We start from the raw sequence: 19,323 nt of genomic DNA on the forward strand, positions 1-19,323 counted from the left end.
GAGGTGTATTATTACGTTCCATGCATACCACCTTTAACTAAATCATCCTCGCTATTCGGAATTGTTATACATGAAACAATTCAGTGGAAATGAATATTGTAGTATCGCCAGCATGCATATTGTAGCACCGAACAAAGTTATAATAAGCGTTTGAACAATTACTGGAGCAATATTGGATGGCTTTTACGGGGAAACGCTAATAAATAATGAACATAATAAATGAAACTTAGTCTCTGTACATCTTTCAATTAAATACAAACTCGATAGTCAATCGAATTAGAACTCACCTGCCTCCAAACAGAAACCTGAGACTCTCGAATATGATATATGGCCTCGTAAATTTTGTTTTATGATCAAAATTAAATGTAGCTCTTAAAACACTGTATGTTCACATCGATTGGCTATATAGGCATATAATGAAATAACACGATTTCGCTTTTAAGGCCTCTTTTCTAACATGTTTTTACATTGTTCTGCTACATCACGTTAATTTGTCGGAAAATATATTATTCATACATTTTACTCTGTTTTTGCGACCCACTGCGATATGTACGTTACAAATGAGACAGGATTTTGTCAGACCGGCTGTAAAGAATGAACTGTAATAATAAGGGAATGGCGTGATATAAATTTTACATACATATGTCGCGAATGTTTACAAAGTGTATATACGAATATACAATACGAATTTGGCGAGGGAAATCTTATTTCATATTTCTTCGTGCGACTTGCTATTGTATTAAATTAGGGTAAACAAACATGTTTCGTGTAAACAAGTTAATAGTTATAATAGTATAATAGTATAACCAAATATTTGCGTAATGTGCACTGCATACAGTTTAATAATTAACATTTGAACTGAAGGTCTATGAAATATTTGTATTGAATGAATTATATGTATATGTAAGTTGTAAGAAATTATTATTATTTCACAGTAGAATTCAAATATGCTTAAGTAATTATGAATATACAGAGAGAACTACGTAAGATGCAAATATGTTATGTACGTATACAGGGCGTTCCAAATCTGATAATTTGGAAAATTATTTTTTGAATTTTTACAATTAAAAAAATAATATCATCAATAAGAATTATCGATTAAAAATAAATTCAATAAATATATTAGGCAATGAAAAAAGTAATTTACGTTTCTGGTTCATCATCGCAATTCACCCTTCACTTAAAAATTGTTTGGGCAAATAAACATTGTATAAAAAACAAAACAAACAAAAACAAGGTTTGTTATAAACATTAACATTTTTTATCTTTTTATGAAATCGACGTATTATTTAGAAGTGCATATCGGGTTAAAAAATTTCGGATAAGTTATAAAACACCTTATAGGTATCATTTATGTTTTAAAATATATATTCTCTGCATATTTTGAAGTGGATAAATTGAATTATTTAAAAATTCAAAAACTAATGGCATTGTAAACAACAAATATATTATCAAAATAAGTTTAAATAAACAATGTTAACTCCTACATAAATTAAATAAAATTGTATCATCAACAGATCAAGGATCAAGTAACAAGAAAATTAATAAAACAAAATATAATATGTATATTCAAAATTAGTAAACGAATAAATTCTTGATCCATAGCTCACCTTTCTTCTCTAAAAGCATTAACAAGCTCTTCTAAATTTGGACGCCGGGGCCTTTCTAGATGTCTCCATATGTGTTCAATTGGATTGCAGTCTGAGGAAGTGCAGTACGTCGGTCATTATAATCTACGAAAACGAAATCTGGTCCAAATTTTGAGCAAATGGAATAATAATTGATTGAATAACTAAGCCATGATATCGCAACTCCGTGGGTCTTTAAGCAATTCCAGACTGTTACAGAACCACCTCCAAAAGCAACAGTTGGAAACATGCTTATGACATTTCCCATAACGTTCACGCCATATCCAAATACGGCCATCCGAGTGACACAATGTGAACAAACAATTTCGCCATTCGACTTCAGTCCATAGCCGGTGATTATTGGTTCATATTCTGAGGAAATTTAAATTTTATCTGTTTAATAGAGAAACCGTATTCTGACTCTAAGATGAGCTTCATGCAACCTTCTGGTGAAGATACATTTAGATTGATCTACACGGGGCTGTAAATAATGTAGAACAAGCACTATACGACTAGCAGAAATAATCAGAAAATGCCTTGTCTTCTTGTCGTAGTTCGTTATTGACCTTGTTGGACGACTTCTAGTTAACTCAGATTTTCATTCTCTTAAAATTACACTTATAGTGGCAAAATCTTTAGAAGACTCTCTCTTCTTTGAGACATTTTAGAGTGCTAGGCAACAAAAAAATTAAGAGTCAATCAAATAAATTATGTACAAATCCATAAAATGCTTTTTTTGGAATCAAAAATTTTACAAGAAATGGAATATTGTTTTTTTTATGTCAAATACATAAAAAATAAGATAAATTTAAATATAAACATTATATAGAATATAAATTATACCGTCTAAAGCTGTAAAAATTCAAATAATTGTACTGCTCAGTCGGTGATTATTGGTTCATATTCTGAAGAAACTTAAATTGAACCTGTTTAACAGAGAATGTCGAAAACTTATTTTGACTCTAAGATGAGCTTCATGCATGCAATCTTTAGAAGAGAGCCATTTGACAGTGCTAAACAACAGAGACATCAAGAGTCAATCCATAAAATGCGTTTTTTAGAATCAAATATTTTACAAGAAATTGGTTATTTTTGTATCTCAAATACATAAAAATATGATAAACCTAATCTGACCTCATGTCGCATTAGATACTTAAAGGGAGCTTCAAAATGTTAAATGCAAATCTACTTCACCATAGAATCCAAATATTTCTCCATACAACTATTGTATGTTTTTGCCAACATTTTGCATAATAAATTTTGAAGAGGATTATTATAAATCTAATTGTATAAATAATATTTATTGAATCCACAAAATAAAGTGGCCATTGAATTGTATTAATCAAAACTGTTCAATCCACCGCCGAATTAAAAATGGTCGAGGCAACGTGTATCGCGATACCGAAATGGTGAATCAATTAAAATAAAAATGTAAATCGGGGTCGAGAGCTCATGAAGAACAGGGCGCAGTTGTGTGAACGGTTTCGTATAATCGCATTTCCCATATAATACCATGATCCAGTTCAATTAGCATGATTAATTTAGCATAAGCCGTTTGACGTACACAGGCGGCCAACCGTAGGTGAAGATCGATACGTGGAGGCGGCGAACCAGGACCAACCAACCATCCGAGAGTGGATCCGACGCCGCGAACTCCCGTTCACATCGCGAAACGTCATTCTCACCTCTCTCTTGGTCTCCCGGCGTATGTATTTCAAAAACGGACCACTAGGTAAATCCATTTACACGTCCGTACACTGACTGCGGGATAAACAGAGCGGTTGCGGAATAATTGATGGGGCCGGGAGCCGGCTGCCTCCGACACACGGCGGCAGTCATTAGTTTGAATATTAGCACAGATGACTACAGATACTTGATGTCTGGTATTAACGTACGCTTCGGATATCTGTTAGTTCTGCCATCATTAGAACAACACGTATTCTTCACAACCAGTAGTCTTATGTTCCAACTGACTTAAGTTACTCTAAGCATGTTAATGATAAGAAGTGATCTTTTTTGGTTTAAAATTTTATTCCAATAATATACATGAGTGAGTAGTGACATTATTATCATATTGGAGGGAGATCGTACTCTTAATCCTGGTTAAGGTTAATGCTTTATCAAATTTTCCATTCATTTTGTTGAAATATTGAAGGAGTTATATCTTGATATAGATGATAGACTGGTCAGTTCCGACATAGTATCACTTTTCAATAAACCTCCTGTCAATGAATCCTTAAACATAATAGCAGAAATACTACGAACAGGATTAGCAACGAGCAGTCCTCTAAAATCAGAGATCGACAATTTCTTTATGGAAAAGTTTAAACAAGCAGCGATAGACTTTTAAACATTTTCGTGATTTGTAACCATGGGCCAGAAAAACTAGATCAGTTTCTGAGACATCGAAACTCTAAATAGAACCACATTAAATTCGTAATGGAACTAGAGAAAGGGAATCAAATGCCTTTTTTGGACCTAGTAACATAGGTGGGTGAAGACAAGAAGTCTCAGATCCGCCAATGATAAGACGGTCTCTCAAACAGCTTCTGGGGTATACCGTATACCATACTCTTGAGGAAGAGTACATATTGGTAACACAAACCATTCAGTGAGGACTAAAATAAAAGGACAGTAAAGAAGCAAAATAAGGCAATCAAACCAATTTGCTGAAGCTGAACATGAATTGTTAGATGGAAATCATACTGCTTACTTCGACAAGTGGATATCACACTAGAAATATGAAGAACGTCATTGAACAGAATGAAATAAACGTCGACCTACAATGTAGATACTCATTAGTTTCAAAAACCAACATTGAGGGAAAAATAAGTTACATTTGATTATTTGCAATAGACATGTGTGTAAACAATTGTTCTGGAAGGCATGTTCCTGTACCAAAACAGATGCAATTTAGATCATGTGTACATAAGTTTCCTTTGGGCATCGGTGCGGCAAACACCGTTCCGAATTAAATGGCAAACAGCGGTCCGTTTATATGCAAATGCATTTGAACATTATCATTTCGTTGGATTGGTTAATAAAATTATCCGACGACGGCGAAATTAATTTAACCGGAAGGTTAATTAACAGAGAAGAAGGCTTGAGCCGGTAATGCCCCGCATAAAGCAAACTTAATAGGTGTTGCAAAATGCACATATTTACCGTGTGTTGTTGAGCTAAGTGCTAATATATGTATATGTATGGTGGCTCGCGTAATACACGGCTGAAAATTTCATGAGATGCGGGGTCCCAACCGACCGCAGCAATATAATCTCTTCTATTTATTAAAATATTTACACTGCAATTCGGCGAGATTATTATGACGCCCATAGTTCATTAAGGTCACTTCTGCTTGTTTTGTAGTGGGCTTCTATTGTTCGGGGCAGAAAAAATTGCCAATTTGTATGTATGTCGATACGGCCGTTGCTGTAATGCGCCAATACTGCATTACATGATTTTCGAAATGTATTTTTGTGGCTTTTATGTGATTTATATTGTTTTCAACGTGATATAATGAATACAAAAATTTATTTATTTAAATAGACGAGGGCAAAAAGTCACATTTTAAGCAAATACAATATTTTATAACAACGCTGTCAAACTGTGTTTCTGCTTAGTTTAGTTTGTGATTGGCACCTATTTTAATAAAACTATTGTACTTTTATAATTTTCCAACAATGGAACAAAATTAACATCGAGCAGTGATAAAATATTTGTTTTAAAAAATGGAAACAAACTGCACTCAGTGAAGTTTATAAACACTCTGCACTTTCATTAACTATCATAAAATACAATTCGAATTCAAACATGACTGTGCTAGCATTTTTTGATGGAGATCGTCCAGGCCATCCCAATAATTATTAATAACTTCATAGAAATAATGAGTGAAGAATACTAATTACCACTCAATCTCTAGGTAACCCAACGGGCTTAGCAGGACAAACCCGATAAACCATCAATAAATTATGAGGTCAGCTGGTGTTAAGTTTAGTGTGTAGGTTTATAAGGCTAGCCCCACAAGTCTAGGTCGTCCAAATAAAGTGATAACTTTAGAAATGACCAAATCTACGATATCGGTATAACTAACATCGTGCTGATATTTTATGCGTCTCATTTGAGAAGGAAGAGTACATTTTAACTCATTTGGATATGAATAAGCTTTCCACAAGATGGGCGTCCTAATTGCTCACAACTGATAATAAACGCACACGTGTGTCAACTTCAAAAGAACGTTTGAATGCCTATTTCATCCACCATATTCGCCTGGTTAATACCCATAGATTATTTCCTATTTACAAATATGTAAAAAAGGCTGAAGAGAAAAATATTACCTCTAAAGGTATATAAAAACGTTAGATTAAGTAAAGTAGTGACCTAATCATAGCCACTTATTAAAAGATATTAAAAATATGATAATAATTATTTTCGTTGCTCTATGTGGATTTAAATTGATTATTTACAAGCGATAGTTTACTTATTATAATTATTTAATCATTAGTCGAAGTGAAACTGTAAGAAAAATAATAATTCATTGTTACCAAGACTGAGAGAAACGAATCAATCGTTTCCCGTATTATTAAAAATTTAGAGAATTCTGAGATATTAAAGCTAACCAAGAGGAACTGGGACTCTGCTGAAATTAGTCCAAAAACTGTGAGATGATGGTTAGCAGATGGATTTGGGTGACCTCAGACCAACAAGAAATATCTTAATTTCTACCAAAAATATGATGATTTGCTTAGGATCTCATTCACTGAGAACGAATGGACAAATCTCAATTCAATTTATAAAAAAATGACTTAGTTTATGTTAAACATACTAAAGAGACAAAGCAATATGAAAAACTTGTTATACTCACAATGAAACAACAATTCTTCAAGCTTCTTGGATTGTTTTATATACAGGGATATATTAAACAACAATTTGCCATTATAAATTGAAAAATGATAGTATTAATAAATGTGTTTCATCATGAAAACGATCCCAAATAAAAATCCAAAATTGTTATGGATTGGTTAAAAGACCAAAGAATGAATGTTTTGACTTGACCGTTCCAATCTCCAGACAACAACCCTACAAAAAACATGTTTAAAACCAAATTTGACATAAGTATTTCACATATTTCAATGAACTCGTCACAGCAATTCAAGAAGATTGAAGGAATATAGACCTGTAATATATTTGGAAAATTGTCGAATCTATGCAACAGAGATGGGTTCTTTCAAAATTAATATTGCTATCAATATTCATTAATTATAAAAAATTCTTATAATATTTCATAGAATAAGAATATAGTAGTTTTTATAATACTGTATAAAGCAACAATAGTAAATTCATATTATTTTAACAGTACACATAAGTAAAAGAGTTACGAGGTAATTTTGTTGAAGAATAAAATAAATCCATGAATGCTTTTCCTTGTTGAAATTAATTTTCCTTATTATTTCAAAATGTAACTAGACTTAAACCGATATACAGGGTGTTTCAGAAGACAATTCAAGACACAATTTTATATCATATATCACATCATACTAATAAAATATATTTTTGTAAATTAATTTACTTTTGATTGGCCATTTGTTTGCACAATTTTTAGATCTCTGTATTATGAAAGTATTCGAATTATATTTAGTCACAAAATGAATAATGTTTAATTTAATATTCTCGGAATATTATTTATATAAAATATTTCTGCACAAATTTTAATCATATAAATAAAATAATTGCCCCTAGCAACAAAATTTTAATGACCACATATATATACACAATCAATTTCAAACAATTCGGTGCCGGTTTATCTTCAAAAATCCTACACCTCGTTAAAATTAATTAATGATTATCTCTATTTGAAATTATCCAAATATACATTTAACCCCGGCCAGATAATATCGACGAGTGCATTATTCGCCGAAGCTGTTTATCTGATAGAAAATAAATTTCGGTGCTACACGGAGCGAGGGTGAAAATTCACTGAATTGAAGTTAATATTTACGGTATTCGCAGTGAATAACACAAAACACAACATGCCTATTTGCCCAAAATCGATATTGATGAATTTTGAATTTTCACCGGTTCACTCCGAATCGTTTCCCTCCACACAAAGCCAGTCGGGAAAATTTATTCGGACTCGCAATTTAAATAAACCATAATATAGCATAATTTTTTATAAATTAGTTGTAATTATTTAATAATTTGTGAGAGCACGTCAATTATAACATGCACGGGGGCTGCATGCTTGCAATATTATGCACTTAATTTTAAAAATCCGTAAATATTTCCATATAAAATAAAATTATGCTTTATTAATCTCACAATCCGTGCCGAAATGTTTGCTCTAATTTTCCTTATGCAAGAAATATGCAAATTTTATGATAGTCTCGAGTTTTTAGCCACGGTGCTCGCCAACTTTTCGTATACATTAACTGAGACTAAATTGAACAAGAAATAAGAAGATTGCTGAAATTAAGCAATATCACTGCGCCGGATTAGGTCTTGAAAAGGTGTGTTATCACCTTTTTTTCCTGAATTTCATTCCCTCGCATTTGTAATGATTATCAAAATAATTGGTTTATACAGTTAGGGATTTGATTGAACTCTTACATCAAATATATTAAACTGAAATTTTCAAAAATTTTGAAACATAATTTTCGATATTCACAATAAAAATATGAAATTAATTTTGTACCTTAATCTATACACAAATAATTAAGAGAAAATTTGGTGAACTAGCAATTAGTGGCTTAACAATGTTAGTTAAGAGTTGCTAAGTTATTTAGAATATTGATTTTGTATTCATATATTTTACAGAGTCGTAAGATTTGCATAAGCTAATAACTTGCAGGAGCAGTTTGTTGCAAGCATTTATTTTCATATCTCTACATTTTTAAAGTCAATTTATCTTTATGCTCACTAACTCCAGTTATTTCCTTTTATGATTTTATAAATTTAATATCATAAATTTTCATTCAACATAAATGCTTACGAAAACCGGTAATATAAAAAGCGTATAATAAAATAACAACATTTTACGAATATTAATTTATAAAAAATTTAACTCACGAACTTATGAAAAGACTTTGTATCAATTTTTCAGATGAGCAGAGCGCACACTAACAATGAGTAAAAGAATGTCGAGCAATTTTCATCGCACCGTTTTCTTTTATGGTGAGAATGTGTACTCTCAATTTTATTAACACGTTAAAAGCATTTTTGTGAAATACTTATTTTATAAAATTTTTTATAGAAGATATAATATTCTACAGTTCGAACATGGAATTTGTCGCGACAAACGAGTGAAAAATATGCAAAATATTTAAAAGGGTAAAAAGCAGCAAAAGTGTAAAGAGTTACGGATGGTAATTTGATTACTGTGGATGTTAAATCGATGAAACCAAATCTTTTTGAAAGACTCGTTACAACCAGTTAAAAGAAGAGATTTATTTTTTTTTGATGTCGATGATATTCGACTACACAATTTTCATTTAATCATTAATTTCAATATCACTAACTTTCGTTGAACAGCTCTTATTCAAATAATTTGATGTATCACACAAAATACTCACATCTCGCACCAAACCGAAATAATTTCACTCACTGTTTTACTGTTCTCGAATTGATGATTAAGGTCTTTAACTAAAACGTAAGTTAAAACAACCTAACTATATTAAGAAAAAAAAAAAACAAAACAGATAAAAATATAAACTTAATTGATTAAAACTTAAATACTAAACTAAAAATTCGGTAAAATCTAATAAATTAAATGAATACCACAGTTTTTATAAACTCGGTTTCTAGGAAGGGAATGACTAAATTAATTTAAGGTTTTCTATAAGAAACCCTACTCTAAATAAAAGTGTACTTGGTGTAAAAAATCTTGCAATTCAATATACATTTATTTAAACATGAATCAATTTCTAACATTATTAACTTTTGCATAAGGAAAAACCAAACACAATTATTTCAAATCAATTCGTTAACTCAGTCTTATAAGTCAATCAAAATTCAAATAAACTATTCTGCGAGGAGTTTTTTATTCAAAGATTAATATAAATTATTTATTATCTGATTAATTTAACTTTTACTTGGCTTTAGAAGGAAAAAATCTACAAGCAAAGCTATAAATATATAACCGCAGCTTCTGAACGAAATGGAGTTGTGGGTACTACTTTTTGTGATTTGACCAATGCCTTTGATTGCGTCTCTCATTCAATATTCCTGGATAAATTTAAATTGTATTATTTACATGAAAGTTGCTATATTTTATTTATATAAATGATATCTCAGATTTCAGTATAGATTCCAAATTCGTATTATTTGTTGATGATGCGTCATTTTTGAATATGAATAGTGAATTAAGAAATGTAATAATAGTTAGTTTGCGACTGACAAACTTGCTTTAAATGCCTAAAAAAACAAAAAATAATTTTCAATCTAAGGCACGTTAAGCAATATGATCAATAAGTTACATTTTTGAGAGTAATGTTGGATCCTCGTTTGTCATGGGAAAATAACGTTAACAAACTGTCGCAGTTTGAAAATTTGTAAAATGGTATACTTTGCTTTATTCCATTCATTAATTAATTGTCTTGGGGACACTCGTTTTAAAAGAATTTTTTCCATCCAATCCCATGTTGGGTCCTCCTTTTCTGGAAGATATTAAACAATATTACATGTAAAAGAAAAGACTCACTAAACAATCTTTTATTAAATACTTATTTATAAAAGTCGGTTTTCTCTAAATTATTGTGCATCAAAACTGTTTAATAAATTAAATATGCAAATCGTAATCTAGATCTTAAAATATTCAAATAGAAAGTAAAACAGATTTTACTTGAAAAAGCATATTATTTATAATAGACGAACAGTCATTTGATACTAATTTTTGACATGTTTTATAATAAACTGTTTGATTTTTTTAATTTTGTCATCTGTATTGAAATATTCCTATTTATGTTATTTAATATTAATATTTATATAATTTTTTGTTTTTAAATCTTTATTTTGTATGTAATATATCTGTTTGTTAACCACTGTTTGTATACTTCTGTCTATGTATCAAATTCTTTTAATTAGTATTCTAAATAAAAGAAAAACCTTAAGACCTGAACAGAGGTCACACGTAGCAAATCTTATTGTTGATATCCGAACGGAAAAAAAGTAATAAATGTCTTTATTATTTTTCGTTTTGTGTATAGTTAAAATTTAAACCCATCATACAAAATAGAGTAGTATGTAGTATAAAATCATGGATGAAGTCCTTGAATAAAATCTGAATGAAGATAATTAAACAAAATATAAAACAATGCTTTTACATCTGTTACAGTAGTTTACTGAAACGTTTCTGCTTAATTTGATTCATACTATTGGCATTGAAATAGTTTAGATTCTTTTTTTTTTGTATCACCCAATATGATCAAATATCAAGTATGATTTACTAATTTCAAAAATAATGATTTGGTTACTAATATATTGCCTTTTAAATATCAAATACTGAGTGTGCACGTTTAAACAGTATGAACATTTAGCGATCCAAAATGAAATATGAAACAAACAAATAAATTATCACAAATAAGTCTTGCAACAAATTACATTAACTTATTTACTATTATGTATTTGCATACGTTCATAGAGTGAAATTGCTCCTGAATGTGCATAAAATATATTTAGAAAAGAGTTACTTATCCTTAGCCTTGATAAAAAAATCTAGTTGTTTTATGAATAGACAAATATTATATAAGCAATCAAGGTAAAAGGCAGTATGCTTCACGGGTAATACATCTGTAAATCAGTATCAGTCGCTTTTGAATTCCATTAAGTAATTGGTTTTAAAATGATCCATAAAAGCCCATGTGAACGCATAGTGGCTGAGTGAAGCAGGCAAATCAGGCACGAGAAATATGAAGCTGAAATACTGTAATTAAAGTTGACATCTTCGCTTGCTTTTAAAAGCTCCACATCGATAAAGTCACTACGGGCCTGCTAACCTATTACAAGCGAAATTCGATTTTATACTTTGGAAAACGGTATCTGGATGTTTTTAAATTTGTTTATCTTTTTATGAAGCTTTGTTAAAATATTGCCAACCCGCCGGTTTTTTAATAGGTCGTAATAGAATTACCTGGAAAATATTTGCGCAGCTAAATTGAGCTGTAACACAATAATTTTGAAGCGGGCACATAGTTTTGCCTAGCGAAGATAATTAAATGTTCTTCGGGGTAATATTCAAGTGGGCGGTCAAAGCGATGCATCCTCCACACGGTCCCTTCCAGTGTTTAAACTAGTTGCTGCCGAACAGACGCAACCTTGTCGCTTGCTGATTACCATGCTGTACTTGTTGATTTTCAGCTTCCCAGTTAAAGATAATTTGACGTGCAATATTGGTACACATATTACTTGACTGTTCCTAAACAAACACAAATATTTGTTAATGATTATACAAAATAAAACATCGATTTAAGAAAATAGTTTATTAGTAGTATTTAAAATCTATACAGTGGAATTCATTGAAAATTGTTCAATCACATTACAGTCCGATATAATAATGTCCACAATCGGTTTGCCTATTTTCCTTGCATAGCCCTCCATTACACGTAAAACGTCCAACCCCTTATAGATGCATCCAAAGACAACGTTTTTTCTATCCAACGACTCCATTGGATTAAAGGTAATTATAAATTTCGAATTATTCTCGTTGAATTTGATCCTAGACGCAGACAGAACTCCCGGCTTTGTATGTTTCAAAATGTGGTTCTCTTCAGTAAAATTTTTGCCGTAAATGGACGAACCTCCCCTTCCCGTGCCATGTGTTATGTCACCCGTTTCAAGATAATATCCTTTTTTTATCTGGTGGACCTTGCAGTGTTTATATGTGTAGCCGAATTTATTTCTGGCGGAGCATATTTCGTAAAAGTTTTGCACAGTTACCGGAACGACATCTTGATATAGTTGCACATAAACCTTTCCCAGCTTTTTGCCTCCCTTGATGCTAAATTCGAGATATGCATAAAGTTTATTCTGAATGCTGTCTAACAACAATAAGTCTTGGCAAACTGAAGGCATCGATAGCAACTTTTCATCTTCAGTTCGTTTCTTTATGGAATCTAATGTCGCATACAGGGATATGTGGTCAATGGCTTTCTTCTCTTTTTGCCACTCGATTCGCATTTCCTTATGGCCATAGATTGATTTGGCGTTTTTAATTCTTTCATACAATTTTAAGTTTTGGATATAGATCTTCTTGTAATGCTGTTGAAATTGTTCAATCTTACTGTATTGCATGCAAGCATGGGATTGATTTTGTGCCCCACCTAGCTTGTCAATAGTGTAAAGTCTTATTAGTAGTTTTTTATTTTCTTGATCAATTTGCCTTTGTGCAAGGGCATCATCTAGGGCCCTTCTTTTGTTCAACGATTCCATAAAATTAAAAGCAGCAGCCTTATCATCCACTTTGGGTTTTGCTGTATGAATTCTATATCTGTGATCATTGTATTCTTCGAGATCTTTGTATGCATTGTTATTGTTTTGCTTTTTGAGTAATATCCGCGGTATTTTCTTAAGCTTGAACACTTTTTTCTTTTTCTCTTTCAACATTTCAAGGACACCAAATAAAAAGTAAATGTGGTAATATAAACTGCAATGTAAAATTAAATGACATATGACATTTTAATAAAATCGTCAAAGTAAAAACACAACAACCACATGCTAATTGTGTTTCGGAATATATTTATTATTTAAAATCTGTGCCATAATTACATACACATGTTCAGACTAGTAGTAGTGAAGAATGAAAAGAGAACAAATTTTTTTTTTTTAATGTATATCATAATGTAAAATAATATAATAAAACCATAACATTAGGTATCGGAAAAATTAATTTATGTTTTTAATGTTTAACTTTAAAATAACATAATATTCTCTAAAATAACTTTTATTAATCAAAATAATCAACATTATAATCAATAAACAAATTCATGTCACAGGAAAAAAATTGTGGGTTCTTGTAAGTAAAAAAGAGATCAACTTTAGCTTTGACCTCCTCATCGATCCAAAAATATCTGGCCTGTATGGTAGATGCGGCAGAACCTCCTATTTAATATTTTAAAGGTTCCTATGAGTTTCTAAAGTGACGTGAGATTGTGTTGTCAAGAAGAAGTAGAATTTAAACAGTTGTTTTGATCATTTGGTCTCTTGGTAGTTCGTGTAGGTCGTCAATAGACTACCAGATAAATAATCATCAAATTAAAACACTTTTAACTACCACCAGGTTTTACAGCTTCAATCTATTCGTGATATGATCAATAAAAGACTCATTTGCCTTGGGTGCATGGATTTTACATGCCTTATTTTATTATCCTAACTTAATTTGTTTAGAATCCTCTTGTCCAACTTTTTAATGAAATTCTTTGCATGAGGCCCCTTTCTAAGGGTTAATTGGAGTTTAATGACAGGCCAATTTTCAAACACAAGTCGAGGATTCTGCAAGAGAAATTGCTTATTTTAATTTTGGTGTTGGTTTTAAAACGATATTGATATTGTTTATCTTAACCATATTCATTGAACATTACAGTATCTTCAGTAAACCATTGCTAATGCAACGTGCTTCTTCTGTTTCTTCAAGTTTACATGAATTATATCACTTAATTAGCATTAACCCAAAAAATGTTTTAAACTAATGTAAACATTAACTAAGTAGTATACAAAAGATTTCAAAAAATATGTATAGTTTAACTTAAAAATCTTAAAATATGTCAATAAAACTTCTTAATATTATTATTTAATATAATGGAACTATAAATAATGTTGCATTTTTTAAAGATTCAAGTCATCTCAAGATTATTTTTATGAAATATAAAGTAGATATAAAATTTAGGTCATTTGAAGCTGTAAAATATTTTTATGTTGTTTATATTGTCCGGACTAAACGTTCGGCTTTTAAAAACCTTTACGATAAAAGATTGTGATTAAGAACTTGTATGGTAAGGCAGTTTACAAATGTCTCGTATTATATGTTTATCCGTTACTCACTCACTGGCAATACCAAAAGTGTCAAAAACTTCAGGACTTTATCCCGCGCTAAGTAATTTATCAATTTAAAGACGGTATTAAATCCCGTTTTCAAGTAATGCAATATACACGGCTAAAAGTACAAAGTGTGCAATTTCTGCTCCACTATATTCCTGCGGGAGACTAGTGCCACATATCAAAGCGCTGCAAACACGCCGTTATACCTGGGGTGAGGTTAATTAAAAGTTATGACCCCACACACTTGTTTTCTATAGTGCTGACCTGTACATGTTCCAGTTTGACACATTGTCCTGCGGGAACACCGACTCAGCCCCGAAACTGCCCCCTTCACTCGAACAAGCCGCTAAACCATTTTCCAAGTACGTAAGTAGGTACCTACATATTTTATTATGTACTGAATGCTAAATGGGTTAATCACAAGTTACTTGGTGGTTAATTATTCAAACTTAATCGACTTGTGATCTAAAACTTGTTTGACGCTTAACAGACCAAGGATTATAAATGAGGTTTCCGTCAGCAATACAGAAGGGGAAAAGTTAAATTTGATAATAAAAAAATTGTTATAAACTTCCACCAACGTATTTACAGACATAATAATCCTTTGAGTGATGCTCAGCTTCCCTGGACATTTGAATTAATTTGTATGCCATGCGATGAAGTTGTTGTATATTTTCAAGTACACAAAGTTAATCCGTAAATCATAACAAAAATTATATTGAGTTTAGTTGATATATTTATTATGGACAAGCCCTAAACAATTCAAAACACAAAGTCAGACAAAACAAAACACCCCATTGAAAACTTCTAGACGGCCCGACGAATAAAGAATAAAAAAACAACAACAATGTAGTTCAGTCGTTGCTCGGTGTTGCTCCTCGTGAAATAAGAGAGGTGGCCGGCGGACGTGGTCGTCGGGACGCGTGCGGCGCAGCATCCCCGTGTGTCGTCCGCAATTGGGAAATAACGGAGCGTCGTGCGGCGTCAGTCCACTGTGGGCAAAGCTTACGTGCGGTTCACTCGCTCTTTCTCTCTCTCTCTCTGAACGGCAACCTTAACCTCCCTAGTCCGAACGACCCTTGTAATTTATTTAAAATTAGAAAAAATAATAATAATAATAATACATCAGTCCTGCTCTGTTAACGCGACGCCGCTTCCATCGACTTCGACCGACACGTAAATTGCGGCAAACCTGTGCTAAACATCCAAGACGGTTCTGTTCCCGGAAGTTATCCGCAAAGTATCCGCTCCACTGCATGGCAAGTACCCACATGTGTTACCCTGTAAATCGTATCCGTGTTACCGAATAAATCGCTAGCTCCACCACGTAGTGACTTCGGTTCCTTAACTTGCTGATTGGTAATAAATAAATTATTTTTTGTCGACGCAGTTATTATTTTGGAACTTATTACCAATAATATACATTAAGTTACAGAACTGAAGGTCAAACAAATTTTGTATGTCATGTATGTAAAATGTGCTAATAAATTGCCCTTTTATGTAATGTGTCCTACAACGCACGAGTACTCTTTGGAACTACAAACATATAAATTGAAAACTGTTTTTAAATGGTTAAAGTAGTTAAAAAAATTGTGGTCTGTTAAATTAAGTCTTAAGGATGAAGCTTAATGGTAAATTCATTGCTGGTCTTTTGTCCTGTCTGGAAATAAAAAGTTAATTAATAATTTAATATCTTATAATTTATAACAAAATTGGTCTATTATTCCTATAATTATGTCGACTCAATTTTTTTTTTTTTTTTTCGTTTTAGCAAAATTTTTAACATAAATCAATTGTGATGAAAAGGAACAGGTGGCTTCATTTTGTTGATCATGAGTAATTTTGTTACTATAAGAGTAATATTAACAACTTCCTTAATTTATTCAGAGCTAATTGTGTTTCTACATTTCTTTGTAGAAAAAATTATGTATAGGGACATAATAACTGATAAATATTACTAAAGCATAATTGTTTCGTCACAGAATAACAAATCTTAAGTAATTTAAACGTACTGAAAGACGGCAATTTAAGATAAAACACCCAGAGATGTAAGGTCATTCAAGTTAATTTTAGAGTCTAAAATTGTCTACCTCAGAAATGTCACCAACACTTATATTTCCTTTTAGCAACTGATAACTAACACTGTATTTATGCAACCAAATAAATAGGAATGACGCTATATCAAGAAGTCAGTTTTAATTTTTTATGGTTTTCATACTTTTTTATTGTTTGTTCATCTTTTCTCCTAAATTAGATACAGTTACATCAATAGCTTCTCATGGTTCACTTTAATTATTTAAGTTTACAACGATGAATAACAAAATGCGGAAGGATTCAAACTTGACACTATCAAGCAAATCTGTAACGGCATATTAATGTAAGCTATGTCCAATAATCCCATTAATTGCATCGCCTGCAATTCTCCGAAAGAATCCCGCAAATGCTAAAACTCTAGAAGCGTCGCCAATCAATGACCAACAACTAATCCACTGCAGTTGCATTTGTCTAGTAATCTAAGGTTATTCATAGCTATAAATAGTCGCATAGTTGTCGCATGTATAAATAATCGAGAATGGCACGACGAACTAAACGTATTTTGGTTCCCTACTCGCAATTGTCGGCCAGTGTTAAGTTTTAACATCGAAAGACGACCCCGTTGTGAACATTTCTGTTGGTTCTTTTGAATTTCGAATAAGCAAAATTGCCATAAAACCCTATTTTACAAACTCAGGTACACACACACGCGCATGACCGCATACGAATGATGCAAAATTATTCATCATCAAGTTATTATGCCGATATTATGACATACGAAACGGTCACAGAGGGAATGTTTAGAAGCCGAAAGCATAAAATGATTTTTATCTGCTCGTAAAACGTACAAAATGTATTCTTTGAAGTGCCATTACCGCAGGAACAACGGGCCGGCTCATTTTAGTCCGCATGTAAATTGTGGAGGAAATGAATTTTATAAATATGGAATTATACGCAACATGAGTGAAATCCTCTTTAAAATGTTTACATTTCGCATGTTAAGAGGTTTAATTGTCACACTTTTTCGGTAAAACTTTGGTAATACTCTTTAAATAATGGAAACGTCATTTGATAAACTTTATCAGCTTTTAAATATTTTTAAAAGTAGGTTTCGCAACCGGATAAATAAATAAAACTGACAAATGTGGTTAATAATAGAATATAAAATATAAAAATGCATATACCAATATCATAAATTAAAACTAGTCTTTGAATAATATGCCAAAAGAATTTTCAACAAAGCCATTTGCAACTTAATGAATCTTATTTGCTACAAAAATAGCAACTGGCAACCAAATATGTAAGGGCTGTTTGATGCCAAGCAGTCTCGTTGAGCTCATTAGTATTTTGTGAAAATAAAACCGGGAAAAAACTGGTATGATTTAATTAGAAATTCCATTGAGAGCAAATCTTCCCATAAAATAGAAGACATTCATTTCTATGTGAAAGACTTGTACAACTGATAAAAGCACATGTACCATTCGAAATGGCTGCGGAAATAAAGCGATAAAAATGTGTAGTGATAAAAGAAACATGTTCTTTATACCTCGTGATGCTACACATGCATTTTCGCTTTCATAATTGGTTGGAAAATTATTGATTGCACGTTTTAACGAGTGAATTCGTTGTTATCTACTTTTGTGCCGGCCTGCGCCTCACTGAATTCTGGGTCGAGAACAAAGACGTGACAAACTTCAAGAAATGCACTATCAAAGTTTTGAGAACGTCTATTCAGCCTCTTTTAGTTTCAGTTAATTTCTGGAGTTTTCAATGAAATCAAAATCGCATCGCTTTTATCTTAAATCATTTGTAGTTCTTAGCAACGAAATGCGGGGCAATGGCTAAAACGTCAGGGATTAAGGTACGGTATAAGGCAAATAAATGGGGGGTAACTATTGAATTTTGCAGTGAGAAAATATGCTGATTGCTGATTCGGCATAAAATAATTTTCGTCTAGATGTCGAGCCAAAAATCTGAGGACGTCTAGAATTCGAATTAAATATACTGAACATAATTAAGGTGCTATAAATATGCTCCTTGCAACGTTTTAATGTGTTTCTCAGTGCTCGAACCTAATTTATATGTCGTCAAATTAAATTTTAAAATCAATTACTTCTGGTACGTTCCAATAAATGTCGTAAAATTTCTGAACGTAAATTAGTATTGAGTAATTCGTGAGATGTTTTTAAATCTTTAATGTGAACGAAATTTAAACTTTTAATTTAATTTTAAGTACAGATAAAAATTATATTGTTATGGATTACAACAAATGTGTAAATTATAAATAAAATTAAATAATTAAATTTGAGCAATTAATATTTAGTTATATTCTTCATATAGAAAAATATAAAACACACTCTTTGGTACTGAATAATTTGAATTATTTAAAAATTCTGAATACCAATGGGGTTATATTGCAACCAATATAATATAAAGTTTTAATAAACAATGTAATCTCCTGCATAAATTAAACAAAATTGATTCAATAACAGAATTTTTAACTCAGTAATAAAACCAATATCATCAAATTTCTTGGGAAATTTGTAACAAAATAAGAACAAAATAAGAAATGAAATGTAATTTTTTTATTTTTTTATTGTTAAATATATAAAAAGTAAAACAAATTTTAAATACTAAC

At 31.4% G+C, this 19,323-nt stretch overlaps 2 protein-coding genes across 8 annotated transcripts in view; one reads left to right on the plus strand and one right to left on the minus strand.

The window, feature by feature from the left end:
• Window positions 1-12,088: 12,088 nt before the first annotated feature.
• On the minus strand, window positions 12,089-13,273 carry LOC109609070 (uncharacterized). Its single transcript, XM_020025691.2, has one exon. The coding sequence runs from the start codon at window positions 13,218-13,220 to the stop codon at window positions 12,117-12,119; it is 1,104 nt and encodes a 367-aa protein (XP_019881250.1). The 5' UTR covers window positions 13,221-13,273; the 3' UTR covers window positions 12,089-12,116.
• A 2,372-nt stretch (window positions 13,274-15,645) lies between these two features.
• Window positions 15,646-19,323, plus strand: part of LOC109609093 (poly(rC)-binding protein 3) — a 97,103-nt gene continuing 93,425 nt past the window's right edge. For 2 of the 7 annotated variants that reach the window (XM_049965114.1, XM_049965113.1), the window contains exon 1: window positions 15,646-15,910. Coding sequence is in view for 1 of the 7 variants with exons in the window: in XM_049965113.1 (XP_049821070.1) it covers window positions 15,908-15,910 (3 nt within the window). In the remaining 6 variants the exon portion in view is untranslated. The remainder of the gene's footprint in view (window positions 15,911-19,323) is intronic. The other 5 variants (XM_049965110.1, XM_049965112.1, XR_007547568.1 and 2 more) reach the window with 3 other exon arrangements.

Source organism: Aethina tumida, chromosome 3 (genome assembly GCF_024364675.1).
Source record: "Aethina tumida isolate Nest 87 chromosome 3, icAetTumi1.1, whole genome shotgun sequence".
Lineage (NCBI taxonomy): Eukaryota > Metazoa > Arthropoda > Insecta > Coleoptera > Nitidulidae > Aethina > Aethina tumida.